At 54.1% G+C, this 23,303-nt stretch overlaps 1 protein-coding gene across 3 annotated transcripts; it reads left to right on the top strand.

Annotated features, from left to right (window-relative positions):
- Positions 1 to 21,290, top strand: pitpnm2 (phosphatidylinositol transfer protein, membrane-associated 2). 3 transcript variants are annotated; one of them, XM_084693737.1, is made up of 27 exons: positions 1 to 78; positions 6,106 to 6,320; positions 6,626 to 6,747; positions 7,458 to 7,691; positions 9,234 to 9,579; positions 9,850 to 9,941; positions 10,109 to 10,213; positions 10,484 to 10,548; positions 11,247 to 11,337; positions 11,524 to 11,677; positions 12,017 to 12,206; positions 12,307 to 12,426; positions 12,808 to 13,013; positions 13,241 to 13,419; positions 14,414 to 14,584; positions 14,833 to 14,973; positions 15,876 to 16,043; positions 16,285 to 16,351; positions 16,427 to 16,632; positions 17,904 to 18,052; positions 18,160 to 18,276; positions 18,669 to 18,785; positions 18,992 to 19,140; positions 19,287 to 19,436; positions 20,084 to 20,267; positions 20,370 to 20,498; positions 20,913 to 21,290. In XM_084693737.1, the coding sequence occupies exons 1-27, from the start codon at positions 1 to 3 to the stop codon at positions 21,288 to 21,290; spliced, it is 4,323 nt and encodes a 1,440-aa protein (XP_084549863.1). The 3 variants fall into 3 exon arrangements, with proteins under 3 accessions (XP_084549863.1, XP_084549865.1, XP_084549864.1); XM_084693739.1 differs by lacking the exons at positions 16,285 to 16,351; positions 16,427 to 16,632; XM_084693738.1 differs by lacking the exons at positions 16,285 to 16,351; positions 16,427 to 16,632 and having other exon boundaries at positions 9,234 to 9,575; positions 9,846 to 9,941; positions 11,244 to 11,337.
- Positions 21,291 to 23,303: the final 2,013 nt, after the last annotated feature.

Genomic DNA, 23,303 nt, shown 5'->3' on the forward strand with positions numbered 1-23,303 from the left:
ATGCTGATTAAGGAGTACCGCATCCCCATGCCCATGAGTGTGGAGGAGTACCGCATCGCCCAGCTCTACATGATCCAGGTGAGGCGACATTCTCAAACTAAAAATCTCTACTTTGATTGAGATTATTTTCTCATGCTTTTTTAAATTTTATTTTTATTAGCAAAAAAAAATTACGTCCCCTAAAGGCTGTCCACAGAACAGCACAGAATGTTCATACGCTTGCAACTGAAATAATCAATGAATGGGCAATTACCTTTTTTTTCTTTTCGATATTCCTTTTGAAATTGTACATTTTCAAACTGGTATGAAAGACCTGTGGGCATGGGAGGAGGTTGTATTGAACGGCAGACAAGGCTGGTTAAACCAATGAGCTGTGCGTAGGTGTGAATAGATACCCAATCCCTGATCGGTAGTTTATTAAGGGCAGCCAATCAGTGGAGCAGGGCGGGACTTCCTGGTGACCCTGATCAGATGTTGAGGTCTGGGGTCGTCGTCGGAGCGAAGGCAACTCTCCGACCTGAGGCCCAGAAAAGGCTCTTGGTCAAAGGTTAATGTGAACTGCGTCAGCCCAGCTGGTTCTCAATATGCCGACACACACACACACACACACACACTCTGGATTACTACCACACACACACACACACTCTTGGTTACTACCACATACACACAGTGGATACAGTAAGAAAGCTCACAGTCCCAATAGTCATTAGGAGCTATTAGCATTACTTGGCCTTGTAATATATCAGCAGCGGAACCTGCAGAGGCGTACTGTGACTGTGGAGTTTCAGCCTCTTCTGTCTGGCTGAGCTCAGCTCTGACAGACCCACACAATCTCCCAGGAAGTAATCCCAAGGGATTATGGGTGATTGAGTCACCTGGAGACTCTTGACGTAGTAAACTCACCCATCACACACACACACACACACACACACACTGACTGCATCGGTCAACGTTGGAAACCCGACCCATCGGCTTCCTGTTAGTGGTGATTTAGCCGTGTTTGTGTGTGCGTGTGTTCCTGCACGCGTGTGCCCTCGGAGCATCGAGCGAGCGTTGGAAGCGGCTGTGGGGAACGAACACACGGATGAATTGGAGGAGATATCGACCGCCTCCGTGCGAGTCTCTGCTCCTCTGGCTGTGTCTGTGGAGGCGCGACGCGCAGCGCAGGGCTGTTCACATGGCCTCCCTGCCTCGCTGCCTCGCTGCCTCCCTGCCTCCCTGCCTCCGCCCTCAATCCGACCGGGCGTCACGGCACAGCCCAGGCTGCCGTGGCAACCGGTGACATCAGCAGCAGCGTGGCAGCGGCTGCCATCGTTTGTTTTGCGGTTGTGAGCGATGAGAGAGAGAGAGAGAGAGAGAGGGAGAGAGAGGGAGAGAGAGAGAGAGAGAGAGGGAGAGAGAGGGAGAGAGAGGGAGAGAGAGAGAGGGAGAGGGAGAGAGAGGGAGAGAGAGAGAGGGAGAGAGGGAGAAAGAGAGAGAGATGGTGGGGGAGGGGGGAGAGAGAGAGAGATACATGGGGGGGACAGTGAGAGTCACAGAGGGAAAGATCCAGACGAGACATCGCTGGGATGCAGCCACGGCGTTGCCATGACAACGCTACTCTGCCGATTTTTGTCATACCTTTTGACTTGGCTAGTCAGCGGTGGGTTTTGACGTTTGTGTGTGTGTGCGCGTAGCCAGAGCTGTGTGCTAATTACGGTGGGACTTAGGGGGGGTCAAACACCCCCTCCCCCCCCCCATTAAGACTTGGACCCCCCCTAAAAGAGGTATAAACAACAGGTCGGGGGGGTTGATACATTTATATATCGTTCTTACCTGTAATCGTAAATATTATTCCCTGGAGAAGAAGTTGACTCCCCCCCGATTGTCATTCTATAATTTGCACTCTGAGCCAGAGGAATCTGCTAAGATCACAAAGCTAAACAAAGGTACTCAGAAGAGCCTAGCGACTAGCTAGAGACAAGCGAAAACAACCAAGTGCAGATGAAAACAGAAGGTTTCTCTCCCTCCTTTAACCTGGGACGCACACAGCCCTGCGATGCAGCTAGCACACACACACCGTCTCTGGGCCTCCAGGTCTGGAGAGATGTGAAGCCCAGCAACCCTGGAGGACTGGAGCTGCTCACCCCTGTTTTATGCTAACCTTGCGGTATCATATAAATTATTCAGGGGTAGCTCAGCCCCGCAGACACAAACCCTCAGCAAAGCTAGCTCTATTAGAATTCATCTGACGTCTCTCAGAGATGGAACTAAAACGACCTCATCTTTCTTTCTATCTTTCTTTCTTTAATTCCTTTGGCTTCTCATGTAATTTTCCTACTTTAATTATCTTATTCAGAATGTATCTTTGTCCTTGGTCAGAGACACACGAGTCTTCCTGTGAAGGCCAAGTACTAGCTCTAAAGAAACTGAAGTTTAAGTGTTTTTATTTTTTTCTTTCTTCAAAGTGTGTGAATGTGTATAATTGCTCGTGAGTTTGTGTTTGTGTGTACAGTGTTTGTGTGTGTGTGTGTACGGTGTGTGTGTGTGTACAGTGTGTGTGTGTGTGTGTACAGTGTGTGTGTGTGTACAGTGTGTGAGTGTGTGTGTGTCTGTGTACAGTGTGTGTGTGTGTACAGTGTGTGTCAGGGTTAACAGGAAGTCTCCTGTCAGCACTAAGTAAGAACTGTTGTGCTGCCATAACCCTGGGGAGAGAGAGAGAGAGAGAGAGAGAGAGAGAGAGAGATAGAGGGAGAGAGGGAGAGAGAGAGAGAGAGAGAGAGAGAGAGAGAGAGAGAGAGAGAGAGAGGGAGAGAGGGAGAGAGGGAAAGGGGGAAAGGGGGAGAGAGAGATGGAGGGAGAGAGAAAGATAAAGAGTGATGATGAGAGATTGAGAGATAAAGAGAGACGGAGAAAAAAGACAGCAATGGCGAGTGTGAGAAAGAGAGTGTGTGTGTGTGTGTGTGTGGAGGAAAGTCTCAGAAGTTGCAGACTCAGTAGCAACTGCATCCAGTTCACTGCAGAGCAGGTGAAGGTGTCAGCATGCAGAGAGTGCACGCGGAACATGTGACTAGAGGCCTCTGGCTTTTCTGTCTGGGCGGATGTTGCTCCGTCGGGTAAAACAGAATGTTCCAGAGGCTGGCTTCACGGTGTTGTGTGTCGCTTCTCTCTGTGGCTCAGTCAGCACTGATGCCTCTGTGGATCCTAACCCGTGTCCTTGTGAAAGTCTCACAAGGTGTGTTACAGTCTGAGCTGTGTGTGTTACATGGTGTGTTACAGTCTGAGCTGTGTGTGTTACAGTGTGAGCTGTGTGTGTTACAGGGTGTGTTAGAGTCTGAGCTGTGTGTGTTACATGGTGTGTTACAGTCTGAGCTGTGTGTGTTACAGTCTGAGCTGTGTGTGTTACAGAGTGTGTTACAGTCTGAGCTGTGTGTGTTACATGGTGTGTTACAGTCTGAGCTGTGTGTGTTACATGGTGTGTTAAAGTCTAAGCTGTGTGTGTTACATGGTGTGTTACAGTCTGAGCTGTGTGTGTTACAGGGTGTGTTAGAGTCTGAGCTGTGTGTGTTACATGGTGTGTTACAGTCTGAGCTGTGTGTGTTACAGTCTGAGCTGTGTGTGTTACAGGGTGTGTTACAGTCCGAGCTGTGTGTGTTACATGGTGTGTTACAGTCTGAGCTGTGTGTGTTACAGGGTGTGTTACAATCTGAGCTGTGTGTGTTACATGGTGTGTTATAGTCTGAGCTGTGTGTGTTACATGGTGTGTTACAGTCTAAGCTGTGTGTGTTACATGGTGTGTTACAGTCTGAGCTGTGTGTGTTACAGGGTGTGTTACTGTTTGAGCTGTGTGTGTTACATGGTGTGTTACAGTCCGAGCTGTGTGTGTTACAGTCTGAGCTGTGTGTGTTACAGGGTGTGTTACAGTCCGAGCTGTGTGTGTTACAGGGTGTGTTACAGTCTGAGCTGTGTGTGTTACATGGTGTGTTACAGTCTGAGCTGTGTGTGTTACAGGGTGTGTTACAGTCTGGGAGGCAGCAGGGCGTGGAGCTCATCTAAGGCCCTTCAGGACCTTGCTTCAGCTCCTTGCCTTAATCACATTACCTGCTACATTACAGCAATTTTACAGCTGTTTTCCTCCTCTGACCTTCACTCCTCCTGTCTCTCCCCAAAGCCTGGGAAACTGCTTATGCTCAGAGCTAATGCTCAACCAACTACTTTGGCCCCTTATTTTGCCATCTGAATCGCTTGACTTCTTTTGGTTCTAATCATAATAACAATTTAGAAATTATAAAGTGATTCTGTTTTAGATACCTCTCCGCTGGGAGGGTTACAGATTGACGGCGATGCGTTCGAGAGGGCGCGCAAAGCCTCCCTGCACTTCCACACTTCAGTCGAGAACGATTTCATTCAAATGCCACAATCTCTGAATGGGTTTGGAAATAACGTCAGATGAACGTCCACGCGCGTGCCCCAAGCCTCCGAGCACGTCTTGTGGGATAGCCTTTAAGTAAGAGTAGTCGGTTAATAATCTAAGATGTAATCCTACCCCCCACAGCACCCCTCCCTCGCCCCCCTCCCTAGGGGGGCAGGTTAATGCAGGGGACCGGCTTAGAGACGATGGGTTGGGCTTGGCCACCTGCTGTCGCTCTGTGTGAGTATACCTCGCAGAGCACCTCATGTCTGAGGATCCCCTCTCTCACCTTCTCGTTAACTGAGAAGCACAAATAGACCAAACCCACACGCTCGCATTGTGCAGGGAATAACACATGGACACACACACACACACACTCACACGTCAAGTCGAGCTAGTTATTGCTAGTAGCTATCAGGCATAGCTATCAGACTAACTAGGGTTAGTCCTCGGAGTGGGAGGAGAGGGGCGGAGAGGGGAGGCAGGGAGCGTGGAAATCGTGTCCAGATATTGATTACTGCAGCAGCTCTCATTTCAGTGCTGCAGATGACAGTAAACTCCCTCTGTCTGAACGAGGAAGAGGGGCGGCCCTTCATCGCCCAGCCCCAGTCAGTACGACGCCACAGGAGGAGGAGGAGGAGGAGGAGGAGGAGGAGGAGGAGGAGGAGGAGGAGGAGGAGGAGGAGGAGGAGGGAGGAGGGAGGAGGAGGAGAAGGAGGAGAAGAAGAGAGGATAGAGGAGAAGAGGAGGAGGAGGAGGAGGAGGAGGAGGGAAGAGGGAGGAGAGAGGAGAGAGCAGAGAGCAGAGGAGGAGAGAGGAGAGAGAAGGGAGAAGGAAGGAGAGAGGAGGGAGGAGAGAGGAGAGGAGGAGGGAGGAGAAGGAGAAGGAGGAGAAGAAGAGAGGATAGAGGAGAGGAGGAGGAGGAGGAGGAGGAGGAGGAGGAGGAGGAGGAGGAAGAGGGAGAGAGGAGAGGAGGAGGAGGGAGGAAAGGGGGAGATGGGGGGAATAACAGCTTAGATCAGCCCGGGGGGAGGATGAAGAGGACGAGGAGGGGGACATGAAGAGAGAGATTTATTGATGTCGTTGTCTTCCTCAGAGAGAGATATTTATATCAAGCCAAGTTGTTGTTGTCTATTCGTGACTGCTTCTTTGCTGGATCCTGTTTAGCCAGGCTGTTCTAGGAAAGTACACAGCAGCCTGGTACCTACACACGTCTACATTTGATCCTCAGTGGTAAGATCATTTCACTGCAGATCAGGGAGTCGTATAGGTTCAAATCTCCTCCTTCTACCATACGCTGCTTTAGAGAAAGGCGTCGGCTACGTTATTGCATTGTTATTGTTCTAGGATCATTTAAATGGATGCCTGCTGACAGACTGATCCCTGAGAACACTGTCTGACTCCCTCTCTCCCTCCTTCCCTCTCTTCTTCTCCTCCACTCCTCCCTCCTCTCTTCCTCCTCTACCCCTATTCCCCTCCCTCCCTCCTCTCTTCCTCCTCTACCCCTATTCCCTCTCCCTCCCTCCCTCCCTCCCTCCCTCCCTCCCTCCCTCCCTCCCTCCCTCCCTCCCTCCCTCCCTCCCTCCCTCCCTCCCTCCCTCCCTCCCTCCCTCCCTCCCTCCCTCCCTCCCTCCCTCCCTCCCTCCCTCCCTCCCTCCCTCCCTCCCTCCCTCCCTCCCTCCCTCCCTCCCTCCCTCCCTCCCTCCCTCCCGCAGAAGAAGAGCCGTGAGGAGAGCTGTGGCGAGGGCAGCGGGGTGGAGATCCTGGAGAACAAGCCGTACGAGGACGGCCCTGGAGGCTCAGGACAATACACACACAAGGTGTACCACATCGGCAAGCACATCCCCTCCTGGTTCTGCTCCATCCTGCCTCAGGCAGCTCTCCGCGTGGAGGAGGAGTCCTGGAACGCATACCCCTACACCCGCACACGGTGAGAAACACACACACACACACACACACACACACAGTGACACACCCAAAGCTACCCACACCCACAGGCTGACCGGCCCGTAAGGGGAGTCAGGTGGCTGAGCGGTTAGGGAGTCGGGCCAGTCATCGGAAGGTCGCCAGTGTGATTCCCGGCCGTGTCAAATGATGTTTTGTCCTTGGGCAAGGCACTTCACCTTACTTGCCTCAGGGGGGAATGTCCCCGTACTTACTGTAAGTACAGCTCTGGATAAGAGCGTCTGCTAAATGACTCAATGTAACTGTACTGACGGCCCCCTCCCTCTCCAGGTATACGTGTCCGTTTGTGGAGAAGTTCTCCATCGACATCGAGACGTACTACAAACCAGACACGGGGAACCAGGGAGACGTCTTCAACATGTCCTCCGCAGAGAAGAGGCAGCGCACCGTGGGTGTGTTACACACACACACACACACACTGCTGTCAGAGACGACTGTGGTCCTTAAGATGCAGACAGTGTGAGTGCTGTGCCATACTGGGAGGGATGTGTGCACATAATCCTGCCTGTGTGTGTGTGTCTGTGTGTGTGTGTGTGTGTTTCTGTGTGTGTGTGTGTGTGTGTGTGTGTGTGTGGAGCAGTGCCACACAACCCCAGTGGAGTGTAGGATAGGTGTGTCGCCTGGATCAGACAGCCTGCAGGGGAAGTGCCCCCTGTGTGTGATTACATAACTCACACACACACACACTCTCTTACACACACACACACACACACCCACACATAAACAGAACACCACAGGCTTACTGCAGGGACCTCTAGTGGTCTGAACTGACTACATGTCAAGAGGAAACACTCTAGACTGACTTTCACGTGAAGTGGCTGAGCGGTTAGGGAATCGGGCTATTAATCAGAAGGTTGCCGGTTCGATTAACGGCTGTGCCAGATGACGTTGTGTCCTTGGGCAAGGCACTTCACCCTACTTGTCTCGGGGGGAATGTCCCTGTACTTACTGTAAGTCGTGCTCTGGATAAGAGCGTCTGTTAAATCACTAAATGTAAAATGAAGTATAAAATCTTACACAGAAATACATCAGCAGGTGACAGAACTGTGTGTGTGTGTATGTATTGTGGGAAGGTGTATTAACTTGTGCGTGTGTGTCTCAGACCCCATAGACATCGTGCGTGACCCCATCCCCCCTCACGAGTACCTGGTGGAGGAGGACCCCAAGCTGTACCAGTCAGTGAAGACCAGACGGGGCCCTCTGTCTGATGACTGGATCCAGGAAATCAACCAACACCCGGACCAAAGCCCCGTCATGTGTGCCTACAAGCTCTGCAAGGTGGAGTTCAGATACTGGGGCATGCAGTCCAAGATCGAGCGCTTCATCCACGACGTGGGTGAGTCTGGACACTGTACTTGTGTGTGTGTATGTGTGTGTGTGTGTGTGTGTGTGTGTGTTTATGTGTAGCCCATTAGAGAGTGTACTGAGCAGATATCTGGTGGAGACCCCGGACTGAGTTTTCATTGCTTTCCCCTCAGCTCCATCCTTTAATATTTGCTTGTGGTTCAAGCTTGACTCGCTGTTATCTCAGTGTGTGTGTGTGTGTGTGTGTGTGTGTGCTTGTACCTGCATGTTTGTGTGCGTGTGTGTTTGAGTTTCTGTGTGTATCTGCAGGTGTCAAACTGTGACCGTCTAATTTGACTATGTGAAGATCCACAGTCTTCATAATGATTAACCACAGCTTAATGAAAGCTTACTGGGGAGGCAGGATGGAAGGAGAGAGGGAGGGAGGCCAAGGGAGGGGAGGATGGAAGGAGAGAGGGAGGGAGGCCAAGGGAGGGGAGGATGGAGGGAGGCCAAGGGAGGGGAGGATGGAGGGAGGAACAGAGACCGCCACAGACAAAGAGAAAAACAAGTGCATTGAAAGGAGGGGAAGAAAAAGGGATGGAGAGAAAGAGAGAGAGAGATGGACGGGAGAAGAGAGAGCCGCGTTTCTCAGATAAGAAGGGAGGCAGGATTAATTTCCTGCCAGCGTTCTGCTGTCAGCTCCTTAGTCTGCTTCATTAAAGTGATCTACCGCTGTTTATATACTAACTGTTCATGCTCCACGTTCTGCCAGCCTGGCCCAGCCCAGCCTAGTTTAGCCCAACCTGGCCCAGCCCAGCCCAGCCTAGCTTAGCCCAACCTGGCACAGCCTTGCCTAGCGTAGCCTAGCCTACTCCCTCCCTCCCTCCCTCCCAGATCCAGCATCGACACAGGGTCTAATGAAGCTGCATGCTTCTCTGCTCCATCTTTCTGACATGCACCACCCTCCATGATCTAATGTTTTCTCACCATAACACCCCCTGGCAGTGGACTGATACCCCCCCAACTCACCCTGCCAGCATGTTCACCCTGAGATTGACACTGCTGTAAAGTTGCCATCTACCCCCGTTTACCGACGACAGCAACGCCGTCATAAACTAAACAAACAGCTTTGCTCTAATAACGCTGCGAAGGCTCTAATCAATCAGTCAATAAACACCATGTTCATGTTCCAGTTCCACCACCAACCCCCCCCCCCCCTCCCCTCCATCCCTGGAAAAGTGCCCCTTTTCCAAACAGTTTCCAATGACGACTTCCCAGATGGTTATGTGTAACAACCCATATATATCAATGACAAAGCCTTGTTGACGGTCTCTGTGCTCTCCACCCAGTGTGTAGCTAGTTCCCAAACCTTTGTTACACTAAAGAAAACCCAGCCCCTCATTCTCCAAGGCTTTCCTGGTCTCTCTGCAGGGCTGAGGAAGGTGATGGTGAGGGTTATGTCTCCATGCAGGGCTGAGGAAGGTGATGGTGAGGGTTATGTCTCCATGCAGGGCTGAGGAAGGTGATGGTGAGGGTTATGTCTCCATGCAGGGCTGAGGAAGGTGATGGTGAGGGTTATGTCTCCATGCAGGGCTGAGGAAGGTGATGGTGAGGGCCCACCGGCAGGCCTGGTGCTGGCAGGACGAGTGGTACGGCCTGACCATCGAGGACATCCGGCAGCTGGAGCTGGAGACCCAGCTGGCCCTGGCCAGGAAGATGGCCCAGTTCAGCCAGGGGGAGGAGGGGGGCCAGGCCGACGCCCACGGGGCCCCCGCCTCCCCTCTGGAGCAGGAGGGGGGCGAGGCCCTGGGGGCGGGCGGCCAGGCCGAGGGAGGGGCGGCGGGGCTGGGAGACTCCCTGCAGAGCAGAGGGGAGCTCACCAAGCAGTGGTCCACATCCTCACGCTCCTCCAACCTGTCGTCCAAGAGAGGAGGTGAGTCGGGGGGGGGGGATTTTTTTGTGTGGCGAGATGGGGGTTGATGCGGGTATAAGTTGGCGGTGAGATGGGGGTGAATTGGGAGCTAGTTGAGTGGTGAGATGGCAGTGCATTTGGGGATGAGTTTGGGGTGGTAGTGGGGTTAGCTGGAGGTGAGAGAGGAGTGAGATGGGGGTTGATCTTGGAGTGAGATGAGGGTGAGTGTGGGGGACCCTCACAGTTATTTGCAACGTCAAGATGACAGTTTGTTTTTCCATGTGGGTGTAGCGAGCCCGTCTCACCAGAGCATCTCTGAGTGGCGCATGCAGAGCATCGCCCGGGACTCGGAGGACAGCACTGACGAAGAGTTCTTCGACGCTCACGGTAAAATCTTCACCGCAACCGGCGCAGGGGTGGGGGGGGGGGTAGGGGGGTTATCACACAGCTGTTCCCTGTCACCGGAAGCTTCTCCTCGACTAACGAGTTTGATGATAAAAAGCTCAATGTAAATGACCGTGTCTCTTATTGTGTGACACTCCCTGTTCCTCCAGAGGGCTTGTCTGATAACGAGGAGATGTTCTCCAAGGAAATCACCAAGTGGAGCTCCAACGACCTGATGGACAAGATGGAGACGATGGAGGTGGAGGAAGGACAGGGTAGGAGACGATGGCCTCAGTTTCTCTACTGCACAACCTTACAAACTCTCTCTCTCTCTCTCTCTCATCTCTCTCTATCTCTCTCTCTCTCGCATCTCTTTCTATCTCTCTCTCTCTCGCATCTCTATCTCTCTCTCTCGCATCTGTCTCTCTCGCATCTCTCTCTCTTTCTCTCGCATCTTTAAATTGTGTGTTTGGGTGTGTGTGTGTCTGTCTGTATATATATATATATATATATATATATATGTGTGTGTGTGTGTTTCCTTACAGAAAACCTGTATCAGGAGTCGGGTGGAGAGTATGGAGTAGCCAGTGGCGAGGAAAGACTTACTGAGGTACACATCTTCGACTAAATACTGACTAGCACTTCCACAAGTGATCGAAAGGCCAGTTCCTTAACGACCTCAGGGATGAGCATGTTTGGAGACCTCAGGGTGTGTGTGTGTGTGTGTTGCTCAGCCTGTCCCACGGCGCGTCTCTCGTAGGCGTCGCACGCGGCCCTCGGTCAAGTCGTCCCGGCGTCCTGCCGTAAGTCCCGCCCCCCCGGGGGCGTCTGAGGTCAGCGGACTGCGTAGGGTCCAGTGATTGGGTGTGGATAGACAGCAGAGCTGTTCTGAGATGTGCTAGCTGACCTCTGTGGAACGTTCCAGAACCCTATAGTTTCACTCTGACCCTTAGAACAAGGTTGATGTTGAACCCCCCCCTATGTCTGCCGTCAGAAACACTGCAGTGTATGGTACTGATTCTTTTGTCCGTCTCTCTCTTGCCTTCCCTTCTCTCACTGTCCCCCTCTCCTCCTCCCCTCCTTCTCTCCTTCTCACCTCCTCCCCTTCCTCTTTCCACTTCCTCTCCCCTCTCCTTTCCTCCCCACTCTCTCGTCTCCTCCCTCCTCCCTCCCTCCCTCCCTCTCTCCTCCCTACCTCCCTTTCTCCTCTCCTCCCTCCCTCCTCCCTCCTCCCTCTCTCCTCAATTCCCTCCCTCCTCCCTCTCTCCTCCCTCCTCCCTCCTCCCCCTCTCCTCTCCCCTCCAGCAGGATGGCTCCTCCCAGCAGTGTCTCCAGCCCTCCAAGATCCACGTCCTCATCCTGGTTCTCCACGGAGGGAACATCCTGGACACAGGCGCAGGTGAGACCAAACCACCCCTCCGCACATCTCCAAGGTCGGTTGCTGTCTAGGTTTTCATCGTTTGTTTCTTTTTCCCGCTGATTTCCACGGTCTTGTTTTTAACGATTGTACTTTTCGCGAAAGCCCTTTGTGACCCGGCTGTGAGAAATGTGCGACATGAAATAAACGTCAGTGACCCCGGTGCAGGAGACGCCAGCAGCAAGCAGGCGGACGTGAACACGCTGAGGGGAGCGTTTGAGACGGTGATGAGGCTGCACTACCCCGCAGCGCTGGGACACATCGCCCTCCGCCTCGTCCCCTGTCCTGCCGTTTGTGCAGAGGCCTTTTCTCTGGTGTCCAAGTGAGCACACACACACACACACACACACACACACACGTGTTGTACACACTCACACACACACACACACACACACACGTGTTGTACACACTCACACACACACACACACACGTGTTGTACACACTCACACACACACACACACGTGTTGTACACACTCACACACACACACACACACACGTGTTGTACACACTCACACACACACACACACACACACACACGTGTTGTACACACTCACACACACACACACACACGTGTTGTACACACACACGTGTTGACACACACACACACGTGTTGTACACACACACACACACACACTAATGGCTGTGGTGTCTCTCCTGCCAGCCTCAGCCCCTACAGTTATGACGAGGGCTGCCTGTCTAACAGTCAGGACCACATCCCCCTGGCTGCTCTCCCTCTATTGGCAACATCCGCACCACAGTACCAAGACGCCGTGGCAACCGTCATCGTGCGAGCCAATCAGGTGTACGGTGACTTCATCAGGTCTCTCGAGGGGGCATCCTTCTCTGGCCAGGTCAGTGCAGAGTCAAGGGTCAGGGTTCAGGTTGATGAGAAGCTGCTGAACACACACAGTCTCACTGTGTGTGTGTGTGTGTGTGTGTGTGTCCGTGCAGGTGTGTGTGATCGGGGACTGCGTGGGAGGGGTGCTGGGTTTCGACGCTCTGTGCAGCAGTAACGTGACAGTGTCTGAGAGCCAGAACAGCAGCCGTAGAGGAAGTGCCATCAGTGTCCAGGTACCCCCCCCCCTGTACCCTCCGCCTACAACCTGTAATAATACTGTGTATAGTAATGCTGTAATAATACTGTGTATAGTCATGCTGTTGTCTTCTATCTCTCTCTCGTTCTCTCTCTTTTTCTCTCATTGTCCTCACCTCTCACTCTCCCCTTCTCCATCCTTCCCTCTATCTCTGTCTCACACTCACTCTCCGTGTCACCTTCCCCTCCCTCCCTCCCTCCCTCCCTCCCTCCCTCCCTCCCTCCCTCCCTCCCTCCCTCCCTCCCTCCCTCCCTCCCTCCCTCCCTCCCTCCCTCCCTCCCTCCCTCCCTCCCTCCCTCCCTCCCTCCCTCCCTCCCTCCCTCCCTCCCTCCCTCCCTCCCTCCCTCCCTCCCTCCAGGACACAGATCTCCTGTCCCCTGGCATCATCATAAACAGTGTGTCTCCGTCCTCACCCTCCCTGGAGGGCAGTCGTCACCTGAGCCGCAGCAACATCGACATCCCTCGCTGCTCCGACGACCCCAGGGCCCAGCTGCCCCGCAAGCGCAGCGACTCCTCCACCTACGAGCTGGATACCATCAGACAGCACCAGGCCTTCCTGTCCAGGTCCCAGACACACACACAAACACAGACACACACACAGACACACACACAGATACATACACACACTGATACACACACGCATACAGATAAAGACACACACTCGCGTAAACTTGCACACACACATAAACAAAAATCCAATGCCCAAACGCCAATTCAAACACACAAGTTTGACCTCGTCGTGGCTTGGTAACCAGTTCCTAACCGTGTTTCCCCCCTCGCCTCCCCCCCAGCCTCCACTCCAGCGTGCTGAGGGCCGAGCCTGGGTCCCGACGCTCCAGCAGCAGCACCATGCTGGAGGGAGGAGGCCCACTGGGACGCTTCGACTTCGAGGTGTCTGACTTCTTCCTGTTCGGCTCTCCCCTGGGGCTGGTGCTGGCCCTGAGGAAGACCGTGGTGCCCTCGCTGGACGGTGAGGAAGGCCCCTCATCGGGGTCACATCACATGTTCGCTCCGAACCCATGTGACGTTAGGGCACGCTTTGCGTCGTGCTGGGGGCAGTTTGAATACTTCCTCAGTCAGGATCTGGCCCTGAGACAGCACTCAGCACAGCCCTCGCATGAGCGGCCGCTATATCTGGACCCTGTCATCAGTGTTTCCTTTGTGAGATAGACATTTCCTGCCGGGGGGGGTTTTCAAAGGTCAAAGGTCAGGCTTCAGATCTCTGAGGCCAGCCGTCAATTAGGACGACATCCGAGAGATGAAGACATGAAAGGGGATCCAAGGAAAAGCCTGGTCCACGGAGAGAGGGTCCTCTAGAGAGACGTCACTTGAGAACAGCTGGGTTTGGGCTCCGAACCCTGCAGAAGACTAGCTTTGATCATAGCCATTCACAGACGCCCCCTCCTCCCAGCTAAGGAATTTCCCTCCCTCCTTCCTCCTGTCTCTCATCCCTCTCTCCCTCCCTCCTTCCTCCTGTCTCTCATCCCTCTCTCCCTCCCTCCTTCCTCCTGTCTCTCATCCCTCTCTCCCTCCCTCCTTCCTCCTGTCTCTCATCCCTCTCTCCCTCCCTCCTTCCTCCTGTCTCTCATCCCTCTCTCCCTCCCTCCTTCCTCCTGTCTCTCATCCCTCTCTCCCTCCCTCCTTCCTCCTGTCTCTCATCCCTCTCTCCCTCCCTCCTTCCTCCTGTCTCTCATCCCTCTCTCCCTCCCTCCTTCCTCCTGTCTCTCATCCCTCTCTCCCTCCCTCCTTCCTCCTGTCTCTCATCCCTCTCTCCCTCCCTCCTTCCTTCTGTGTCTCATCCCTCTCTCCCTCCCTCCTTCCTTCTGTGTCTCATCCCTCTCTCCCTCCCTCCTTCCTTCTGTGTATCATCCCTCTCTCCCTCCCTCCTTCCTCCTGTCTCTCATCCCTCTCTCCCTCCCTCCTTACTTCTGTCTCTCATCCCTCTCTCCCTCCCTCCTCTCCAGTGTCGGCCCTGCGGCCGGCCTGCCAGCAGGTGTACAACCTGTTCCACCCAGCCGACCCCTCAGCCTCCCGCCTGGAGCCTCTCCTGGAGAAGAGGTTCCACCTGCTGCCCCCCTTCAGCGTGCCCCGCTACCAGCGCTTCCCCCTGGGGGATGGACACTCCGCCCTGCTGGGTGAGGCTCCGCACGCTCCTCACACACACACACACACACACTCACCCCACATCACACCAACGACCCTGCGAGCGCCGTATGGGCGTGCGCGTGTTTGTCGAGTCCACATCCTGTCATCGAATCGCATCTCTCCTCCGCCTGGAGTCTGTGCTGCGTGTCAGTCTGGTCTTTCACCTCTTCAGTGTCTGTTAAGCGTCTTTTATTTCTGCCTCTCTCCCCCCTCCCCCCCACCCTCCCTCCTCCCCCAGTGGAGACCATGCAGAGTAATCCTCACCTCCTGTTGGAGTCGGGGGGCACAGTACCCTGGCGATGCCAGGAGGGCGGCGTCATTGAGACCTCCATCCCCGTCCCCGTCCTCAACTGGCAGGCTTCGCACCCCCCCTCAGAGAGTGTGTACCCTTCATGTCTGCTGTCCAGGCGTGCCTGTGCTCCATCTCTCCATCTTGTGTCTGTTCCTCTCTCTCTCTCTCTCTCTCTCTCTCTCTCTCTGTCTCTCTCTCTCTCTCTGTCTCTCTCTCTCTCTCTCTCTCTCTCTCTCTCTCTCTCTCTCTCTCTCTCTCTCTGTCTCTCTCTCTCGTCCTCTTCTCTCTCTCTCTCTCTCTCTCTGTCTCTCTCTCGTCCTCTCTCTCTCTCTCTCTCTCTCTCTCTGTCTCTCTCTCTCGTCCTCTTCTCTCTCTCTCTCTGTCTCTCTCTCTCTCTCTCGTCCTCTTCTCTCTCCCCTCTCTACCTGTCTCTATTCTGCTCCAGATACCAGGCTGTCGTTCTGTTCTTTGTCTTTCTGTCTGGCTGCCTCTTAATCATGAATCATTTATGGACTGAAATCATTTCACACTCAGGCCTAATACAATCTATCCTGGATAGACACGCAGCGTTTATTAGATTATAAACTGCTCCCTCTCTCCCTCTGTCTCTCTGTCTCCATCTATTTCTCTGCCTCTGTCTCCCTCCCTATCTCTCTCTCTCTTTCCGTCTCTCTCCCCCCCCCTCCCCCTCTCCCTCCCTCTCCCTCTCCCCCCTCCCTCTCCCCCTCCCTGCCCCTCTCCCCTTTCCTCTCCCCCTCCCTCTCCCTCTCCCCCATCCCTCTCCCTCCCCCCCCCCTCCCTCCCCCCCTCCACCTCCCTCTCCCCCCTCCCACTCCCTCTCCTCCCCCTCCCTCTCCCTCTCTCTCCCTCTCCCCCCTCCCTCTCCCTCCCCCCCCATCTCTCTCCCTCCCCCCTCCACCTCCCTCTCCCCCCTCCCTCTCCCTCTCCCCCCTCCCTCTCCCCTCTCGCCCCTCCCTCTCCCCCCATAGCTGACTTGCTGCACTCCCACTGCGGCGTGTTCGTGGACACCCAGTACCCGCTCTCCCCCCAGCCGAGCGGGTCTCAATCACGGGCCCACCGCAGGGCGAGCGAGGCCAGCATCGCCAGTCAGGTGTCGGGCATGGCTGACTCCTACACTGCCTCCAACATCGCCAACAGTGAGCTCTCCTCCTCTCTCTCCTCAACGTGTCTTCTGTGATTGGTCGATGAGTGACGGCAATCTTTTTTTGCACCTTCCGGAATCCTGCACTCCGACCAAGTGTCCTACTGTAGATTGTGCCGTGTTGATGTTTTCTAACTCGCTTTTAGGCTGAACCACATGCCGACAATCAATGCTAATATTCTTTGCGTTCCCGTGTTTGTTTCTTTTGTTTGCCTCCACTTTCGACGCTTTCCCAGCGCACAAATGCGAGCGCAGCCCGTCCAAAAAGCTGAGCTTGCTGTCTCAGCTGGCCCTGCCGTACAGGCTCTCCTCCAGGAGCCCCTCCCCTCGGAGCCCTTCCCCTCGGAGCCCCTTCCCTCGGAGCCCCTCCCCTCGGAGCCCCTTCCCTCGGAGCCCCTCCCCTCGCGCACGCGAGAGGGTGAAGCCCGCCTCTCCCACGGACGATAACGGCTGGGAGGGCAGCTCTGACGCCGGCTCTGACCCGACTTCTGACCCGACCTCCGACCTCACTGATGTCAACTCTGACATCACGGATACTAACTCTGACCCCCCGTCGCTAAGCGTGCTGGCGGACAGGGAGAAAGGTACCGTGGGGGATGTAGGAACTGGAGGACGGGGGAAGGAGGAGGGGTCGTCTGTGTGTGATCCTTCCATCTCTGTCTTCCCTGGTGGACTCCGCCCTCTAGGGGAGATCTTCCCCAAAAAGAAAGAAATGCACCCCAGCTCCTTTTCCAGCTTCCAGAACCTTCTCTGCTCTCCCGGTCCGAGACAAACTAGAAAAAAAAATCCCAGGACCTCACAAACTCTTGCTTTTGTTTTCTCAAATGGTTTCCCCTTTGTGTCTTGAAGTCAAGTGGAATTTTTACATCTTACATTAATGATAAAAGCAAACAGTTGTTTGGGTAGGAGCGCTTCCTAGACTCAAAGTTAGTTTATTTGAGGTGCTTTGGATTGGTGCTGTAACAACAGAAAACACTCTTTAGAAAACAGCCTTTGTTTTCACAGCATGGTTATTTAGGGGAGGCCATTTCCGAACTCCAGAGCTCCCTAACTCTCCACCCTGCCTCAGTCTAGAACCAGACATCTCCTCCACTCTGCCTCAGTCTAGAACCAGACATCTCCTCCACTCTGCCCCAGTCTAGAACCAGACATCTCCTCCACTCTGCCTCAGTCTAGAACCAGACATCTCCTCCACTCTGCCTCAGTCTAGAACCAGACATCTCCTCCACTCTGCCTCAGTCTAGAACCAGACATCTCCTCCACTCTGCCTCAGTCTAGAACCAGACATCTCCTCCACTCTGCCTCAGTCTAGAACCAGACATTTCCTCCACTCTGCCCCAGCCTCTGCCTGCCCTCTCTGGACCCAGTCTAGAGGGCTCCCCTCCCTGCCCGCCCTCCCGACTGTGTGGGCCTTCTGTCTCCTGGTGTTGACTTACCTTAACACACGCACATTGATTTTGTTATCATGGCTGACCTTGTCTTTGCCTCTCTCTCTCCCTCTCCCTCTCTCTCTCTCTCTCCCTCTCTCTCTCTCTCTCTCTCTCTCCCTCTCCCTCTCCTCTCTCTCTCTCTCTCTCTCTCTCTCTCTCTCTCTCTCTCTCTCTCTCTCTCCCTCTCTCCCTCTCTCTCTCTCTCTCTCTCTCTCTCTCTCTCTCTCCCTCTCTCTCTCCCTCTCTTCTTCTTTGCCCCTCTGTTCCTCCTCCCTCTCTCTCGCTCTCTCTCTCTCTCTCCCTCTCTCTCTCTCTCTCTCTCTCTCCCTCTCTCTCTCCCTCTCTTCTTCTTTGCCCCTCTGTTCCTCCTCCCTCTCTCTCCTCCTCTCTCTTCTTCCCTCTCCCCCCCTCTCTGTGGTCTGTAGTCGCGTCGCGGTGGTGGGGCAGTAAGAGGATGGACTTTGCTCTCTACTGCCCCGACGCGCTGACGGCCTTCCCCACGGTGGCGCTTCCCCACCTGTTCCACGCCTCCTACTGGGAGTCCACCGACGTGGTCTCCCTCCTGCTGCGACAGGTAACCCCACCTCCTCCCCTTCTCCCCCCCTCCCCCGGCCCTCACGATGCCCAGGACACTGTTCCAAACAGGTGGTGAACACACTTCCTCCCTGCTTCCCTGCCCAGGTGATGAGGCATGAGAACTCCAGCATCCTGGAGCTGGACGGCAAGGAGGTGTCTGTGTTCACCCCGTCCAAACCCAGGGAGAAGTGGCTCCGCAAGAGGACCCACGTCAAGATCAGGGTGAGTGCAGCACCTCCCCTTTAATATGACCCCCTCCTCTAACTCCTCCCCTTTCATATGACCCCTCCTCTAACTCCTCCCCTTTCATATGACCCCCACCTCTAACTCCTCCCCTTTCATATGACCCCCTCCTCTATTCCTCCCCTTTCATATGACCCCCTCCTCTAACTCCTCCCCTTTCATATGACCCCCTCCTCTAGCCCCTCCTCTTTCATATGACCCCCTCCTCTAGCCCCTCCCCTTTAATATGACCCTTATTCTTCACACCTCCCCTTTAATATGACCCTTATTCTTCACACCTCCCCTTTAATATGACCCTTATTCTTCACACCTCCCATTGGCACATGGCTGAGGGTAACTGTTGTGATCTCTGTGTGTGATCATGTGATCAGAACGTGACGGCCAACCACCGCGTGAGTGATGCCGTGTTCTCCGAGGGCGGCCCTCAGCTGGTGGGCGGGCGCTTCATGTACGGCCCTCTGGACATGGTCACCCTCACGGGGGAGAAGGTAACCACGCCTGACTGGATCCTCTCCTCTCAGGGGGGGGGGGGGACGGACTCTGGAGTGTGTGTGACTCTGGAGTGTGTGTGACTCTGGAGTGTGTGGGTGTGACCCTGGAGTGTGTGTGTGACCCTGGAGTGTGTGTAACAGATGTGTGTGTGTGACTCTGACCCTGACCTCCTGCTCGCCCTCTCACCCTCTCTCTCTGCCAGATCGACATCCACATCATGACCCAGCCACCCTCTGGTGAGTGGCTGTACTTTGACACACAGCTGACCAATAGCAGTGGGCGGATCTCGTACGTCATCCCGGAGAACAAGAAGTTAGGCATCGGGGTGTACCCCATCAAAATGGTGGTCAGGTAAGTTAGGTGTTATCGTGGTCGCACACTAGGGTTAGACGAGACAGGTTCGACAAAACAGTGGTCAGGTACAGTACCAGTCCTGTAGATTTTTAAAAGCTCTCTGCTCCTCCCTCCCTCCCTCCCCCCTTCCCTCCTCTCCTCAGAGGCGACCACACGTTCGCAGACAGCTACCTGACCGTGTTGCCGCGGGGAACAGAGTTTGTGGTGTTCAGCATCGATGGATCCTTTGCAGCCAGCGTGTCCATCATGGGCAGCGACCCCAAGGTCCGCGCCGGGGCGGTGGACGTGGTCAGGTAGGACGCAGCGGCCCAGGCTCCTGCCTTGTTCTGCCCTGTCCTGCCCTCATACTTGTGTGTTCTGACACACAATAATCTCCAACAAAACATTATAAATTGTTGAGTTGTGTTAATCCTGAGTTGTGTTATTATGTGTCCTACATGTACACATATACTGTAAACAACTAGTCTTAATTTATAGATGTCTTTAGTGTCAATCTACATACCTCACTCCCTCTCTCTCTCCTTCTCCCTATCTCTCTCCTTCTCTCTCTACTTCACTCCCTCTCTCTCTCCTTCTCTCTCTCTCTCTCCATCACTCCCTCTCTCTCTCTCTCCTTCTCTCTCTCTCTCTCTCTCCATCACTCCCTCTCTCTTCTTCTATCTCTCTCCTTCTCTCTCTCTCTCTCTCTCCCTCACTCTGTACCTCTCTCTATACATCATTCCCTCTCTCTCTCCTTCTCTCTCTCGCTCTCCCCTTCTCTCTCCCTCACTCCCTCTCCTTCTCTCTCTCTCTGTACCTCTCTCTCTCCATCACTCTCTGTACCTCTCTCTCTCCCTCACTCCCTCTCCTCTCTCCCTCTCTCCCTCTCTCTCTCTCTCTCTCTCTCTCTCTCTCTGTCTCTCTCTCTCTCTCTCTCTCTCTCTCTCTCTCTCCCTGACAGACACTGGCAGGACCTGGGCTACCTGATAGTGTACGTGACAGGCCGTCCAGACATGCAGAAGCAGCGCGTGGTGGCCTGGCTCTCCCAGCACAACTTCCCCCACGGCATCGTGTCCTTCTGCGACGGCCTGGTCCACGACCCCCTCCGCCACAAGGCCAACTTCCTCAAGTCCCTCATCTGTGAGGTACGCTCACAGGCCGCGCCCCTCCGATTCCCCAACGTCCTGCCTGGCTCTTTCTGTATCTGTCCCAGGGGCCCTAACCCTGCGGTGAACTGTTTTCTCCAGGCTCACATGAAGATCTTTGCGGCCTACGGCTCCACCAAGGACATCTCTGTGTACTCCTCCATCGGCCTCCCTCCCTCTCACATCTACATCGTGGGACGGCCCACCAAGAAGATGCAGCACCAGTGTCAGGTAGGTCAACGTCAGGGCGGCCATCTTGAAGACCATCTGAGGGGATGAGCTTGATTGGGGGTCGGATGGCTGAGCGGTTAGGGAATTGGGATATTAATCAGTAGGTTGCTGGTTCAATTCCTGGCTGTGCCAAATGACGCTGTATCCTTGGGCAACTTGCCTTGGGGGGAATGTCCCTGTACTTACTGTTACTCTCTCTGGATAAGAACGTCTGCTAAATGACAATTTTCTGCTAAATAACTATTTTAATTTTCATTGTCGTCGAGAGAGGACTTCTCTCTTTCGAGAGTCAAATTGGTCTCTTTGTGAACTTCACTCAGTTCTATATACTATACACTCCTCTCGCTTGTGACAACAAGGAGACAACTTTTTGACAGACTTCCTGACTTGCCGATTGGTTGATTGTCCCCTTAGTTCATCGCGGATGGCTACGCGTCCCACCTATCCCAGCTGGAGTACAGCCAGAGGACCCGCCCCGCCAAGACCGCCAGCGCTCGCATGGTCCTCCGCAAGGGCAGCTTCGGATTGGGCGCCGCCGGAGGCGACTTCCTGCGGAAGCGCAACCACATCCTGCGAAACATCAACTCCAATCCTGGGCCAGGAGGGGTGGGACCTTGCTCTCCCGGCCAACCGGGACGGACGGAACGCACGCAGAGCCAATGCGAGGGCGAGGGCGGGGCCGGGGGGTTCGACCCCAGAGCGACTCAGAGGAGCATGAGTTTAGCGTCAGGGTGCTGGGGACGCACAGGAAGCACCAAGGAGGGGATGGGAGGCCTGCTTAGCCCCAAGTAAGGCTCACCGGACTGGGCCGGGGTGGGAAGGGAGGGGTCCTTAGCATGGATCTCAACCAAGGTTTCCACTTTTTAAACTTTGGACTGGAGAAATGGAGAGAGGGGGGAGAAATGGAGGTAGAATAGAGAGAGGGGGAGATAGGGATGGAGAGAGGGGGGAGGATGGCGGGAGCGGGAGGGGATCATGATGAATAAAGGACAGGGGGAGAGGAAGAGAGGAGTGGGGACTGGGGGGAGGATGGATGTAAAGGAGCAGCGAGAACAGGGTCAGACAGCGTGAACGTAGGACTGAAGGACATTTCAGAAGAACAGTGTCCAAGACAAATCCCCAAAAAGAAACTGTCATAACAGAAAAACGACAAGATGAAGAATGGAGGGATGGTGGAGGAATGAAAGTAAGAGCGGGAGTCGGAAAGACGGAAGGTCCAGTTTGCTGTAAAGGATCAGATAAACGTGAGAACTTTTCTTCTGTAGCATGTCAGTCTCACTGTCTTTTCTAGAGTACTTCCTCAGCCACATTAGAATGTGACGTAGGGAAGACTAAAGCATAGCTATTAATCGTAAGCCTTAAATATAGACAGCTCCAGGAACCTGGATAGAGCAAGCTCAGACTGAATGTCTGAATTTGCCTCCAGTTCGATGACACCTACCCAGCTACCCACCCCCGGCACACACAAACAAACAGACGCACACACCTACAGACACACACTAACACACATAAACAAACACACACACACACACACCTGCTCAGGACAGACCCAGACTTTTGGAACCACCATCCCTGGTCAGACCTTGACTAGGACAGTCAGGGCAGTCAGTCGGTGGCATGGCGACAAGTCCACAGTTTCCACCTCAGTTCGTGTCCTTCTCAGACCGCTCTCTCTCTCAGCTAAGATGCATGTCAACCAGACCTCACTCCACCTCGCCCCTGCTCTGCTTGGCAATAATGAACGCTCGCCGTCAACAGAGAACTCCCATCCACCCCCAAAGCGGGCCACAGATGCCAGGCTCAGAATGCAAGTCGAAAGATGGGAGGGGATCGATGAGATGAGCTCCGCGCTGTCCTCTGATCTGTGGGCCTGGACACAGTCCAGTCCCAGCGCCGCATGCAGCAGGATGTGGGTCCTCTCTGATCCAAGCCCGTCCCCTCGTCCCACCTGCCTGCTCTCCTTCCTCCCTGCCGAGGATGGGAGATTCTCCCAGCCTGGTGTCGGCCTCCACAGCCTTGACGGTTCATAACTTGTGTTTGTTAAGGTTGGCGTTTTGGGGACAGAGCGAAGTGACACTCTGACCTCGGTACAGTCCAGAGCAACAATCCCTTTATCTGACCGTCCGCTTGCAATACCTCTGATCTACCTGTTGGGGGAGCACTTTCTGTCATGTCTGTGTGAGGTGATGCTGGTGTTCAGTTGGTCCTGGGAGACCCCTTTGTGTTGAAACTTTCCAAGTTAACCAGAAAAATATAAACATCAGAAAAACTCTCAATGTGGACATGGTACTCCCCTTGGGAACACAAACACAATTTTAGCCCAGAACCTGAAATTGAAACGACTTTTCATACGACTGTCAACTTTCAAGGAGTCTAAAAGGACATAACTTTTCAGGCGTTCTGTTATGCCCAGGAAACCGTGTGCAGAGGAAGTGATGTCAGAGGAAGTGATTTCGTGTATTTTGCAATGCTAGACTTTTTGAAGGTCGCCTCGGAAGAGTGGGTGTATCTCAAACATCAAAAGCGACCTCTTCTCGGTCTCCTCTTCACGTTGGGAATGAGACACGCTAACGGGCGCTTAGCAACACCCTGACACCCTGCATGTGGTCAGGGTAACGGTGAAGTTGGACGGCTGAGGAGAGGAAGCTACTGCAGACTATTGAGATGCGGCCCTACATCTCTCCTCTGCCCGAGGATATCCAGGGGCAAGTCATTGCAGGCATCGTTTCCATCATCAACTGAAGGATTTTGCAAAGTCAGAATGATCCTGATTCCTGTAAGCCATGGATAAGAGTGAGACGATAT

Source organism: Hypomesus nipponensis, chromosome 27 (genome assembly GCF_054491055.1).
Source record: "Hypomesus nipponensis isolate SF chromosome 27, ASM5449105v1, whole genome shotgun sequence".
NCBI classification, from domain to species: domain Eukaryota; kingdom Metazoa; phylum Chordata; class Actinopteri; order Osmeriformes; family Osmeridae; genus Hypomesus; species Hypomesus nipponensis.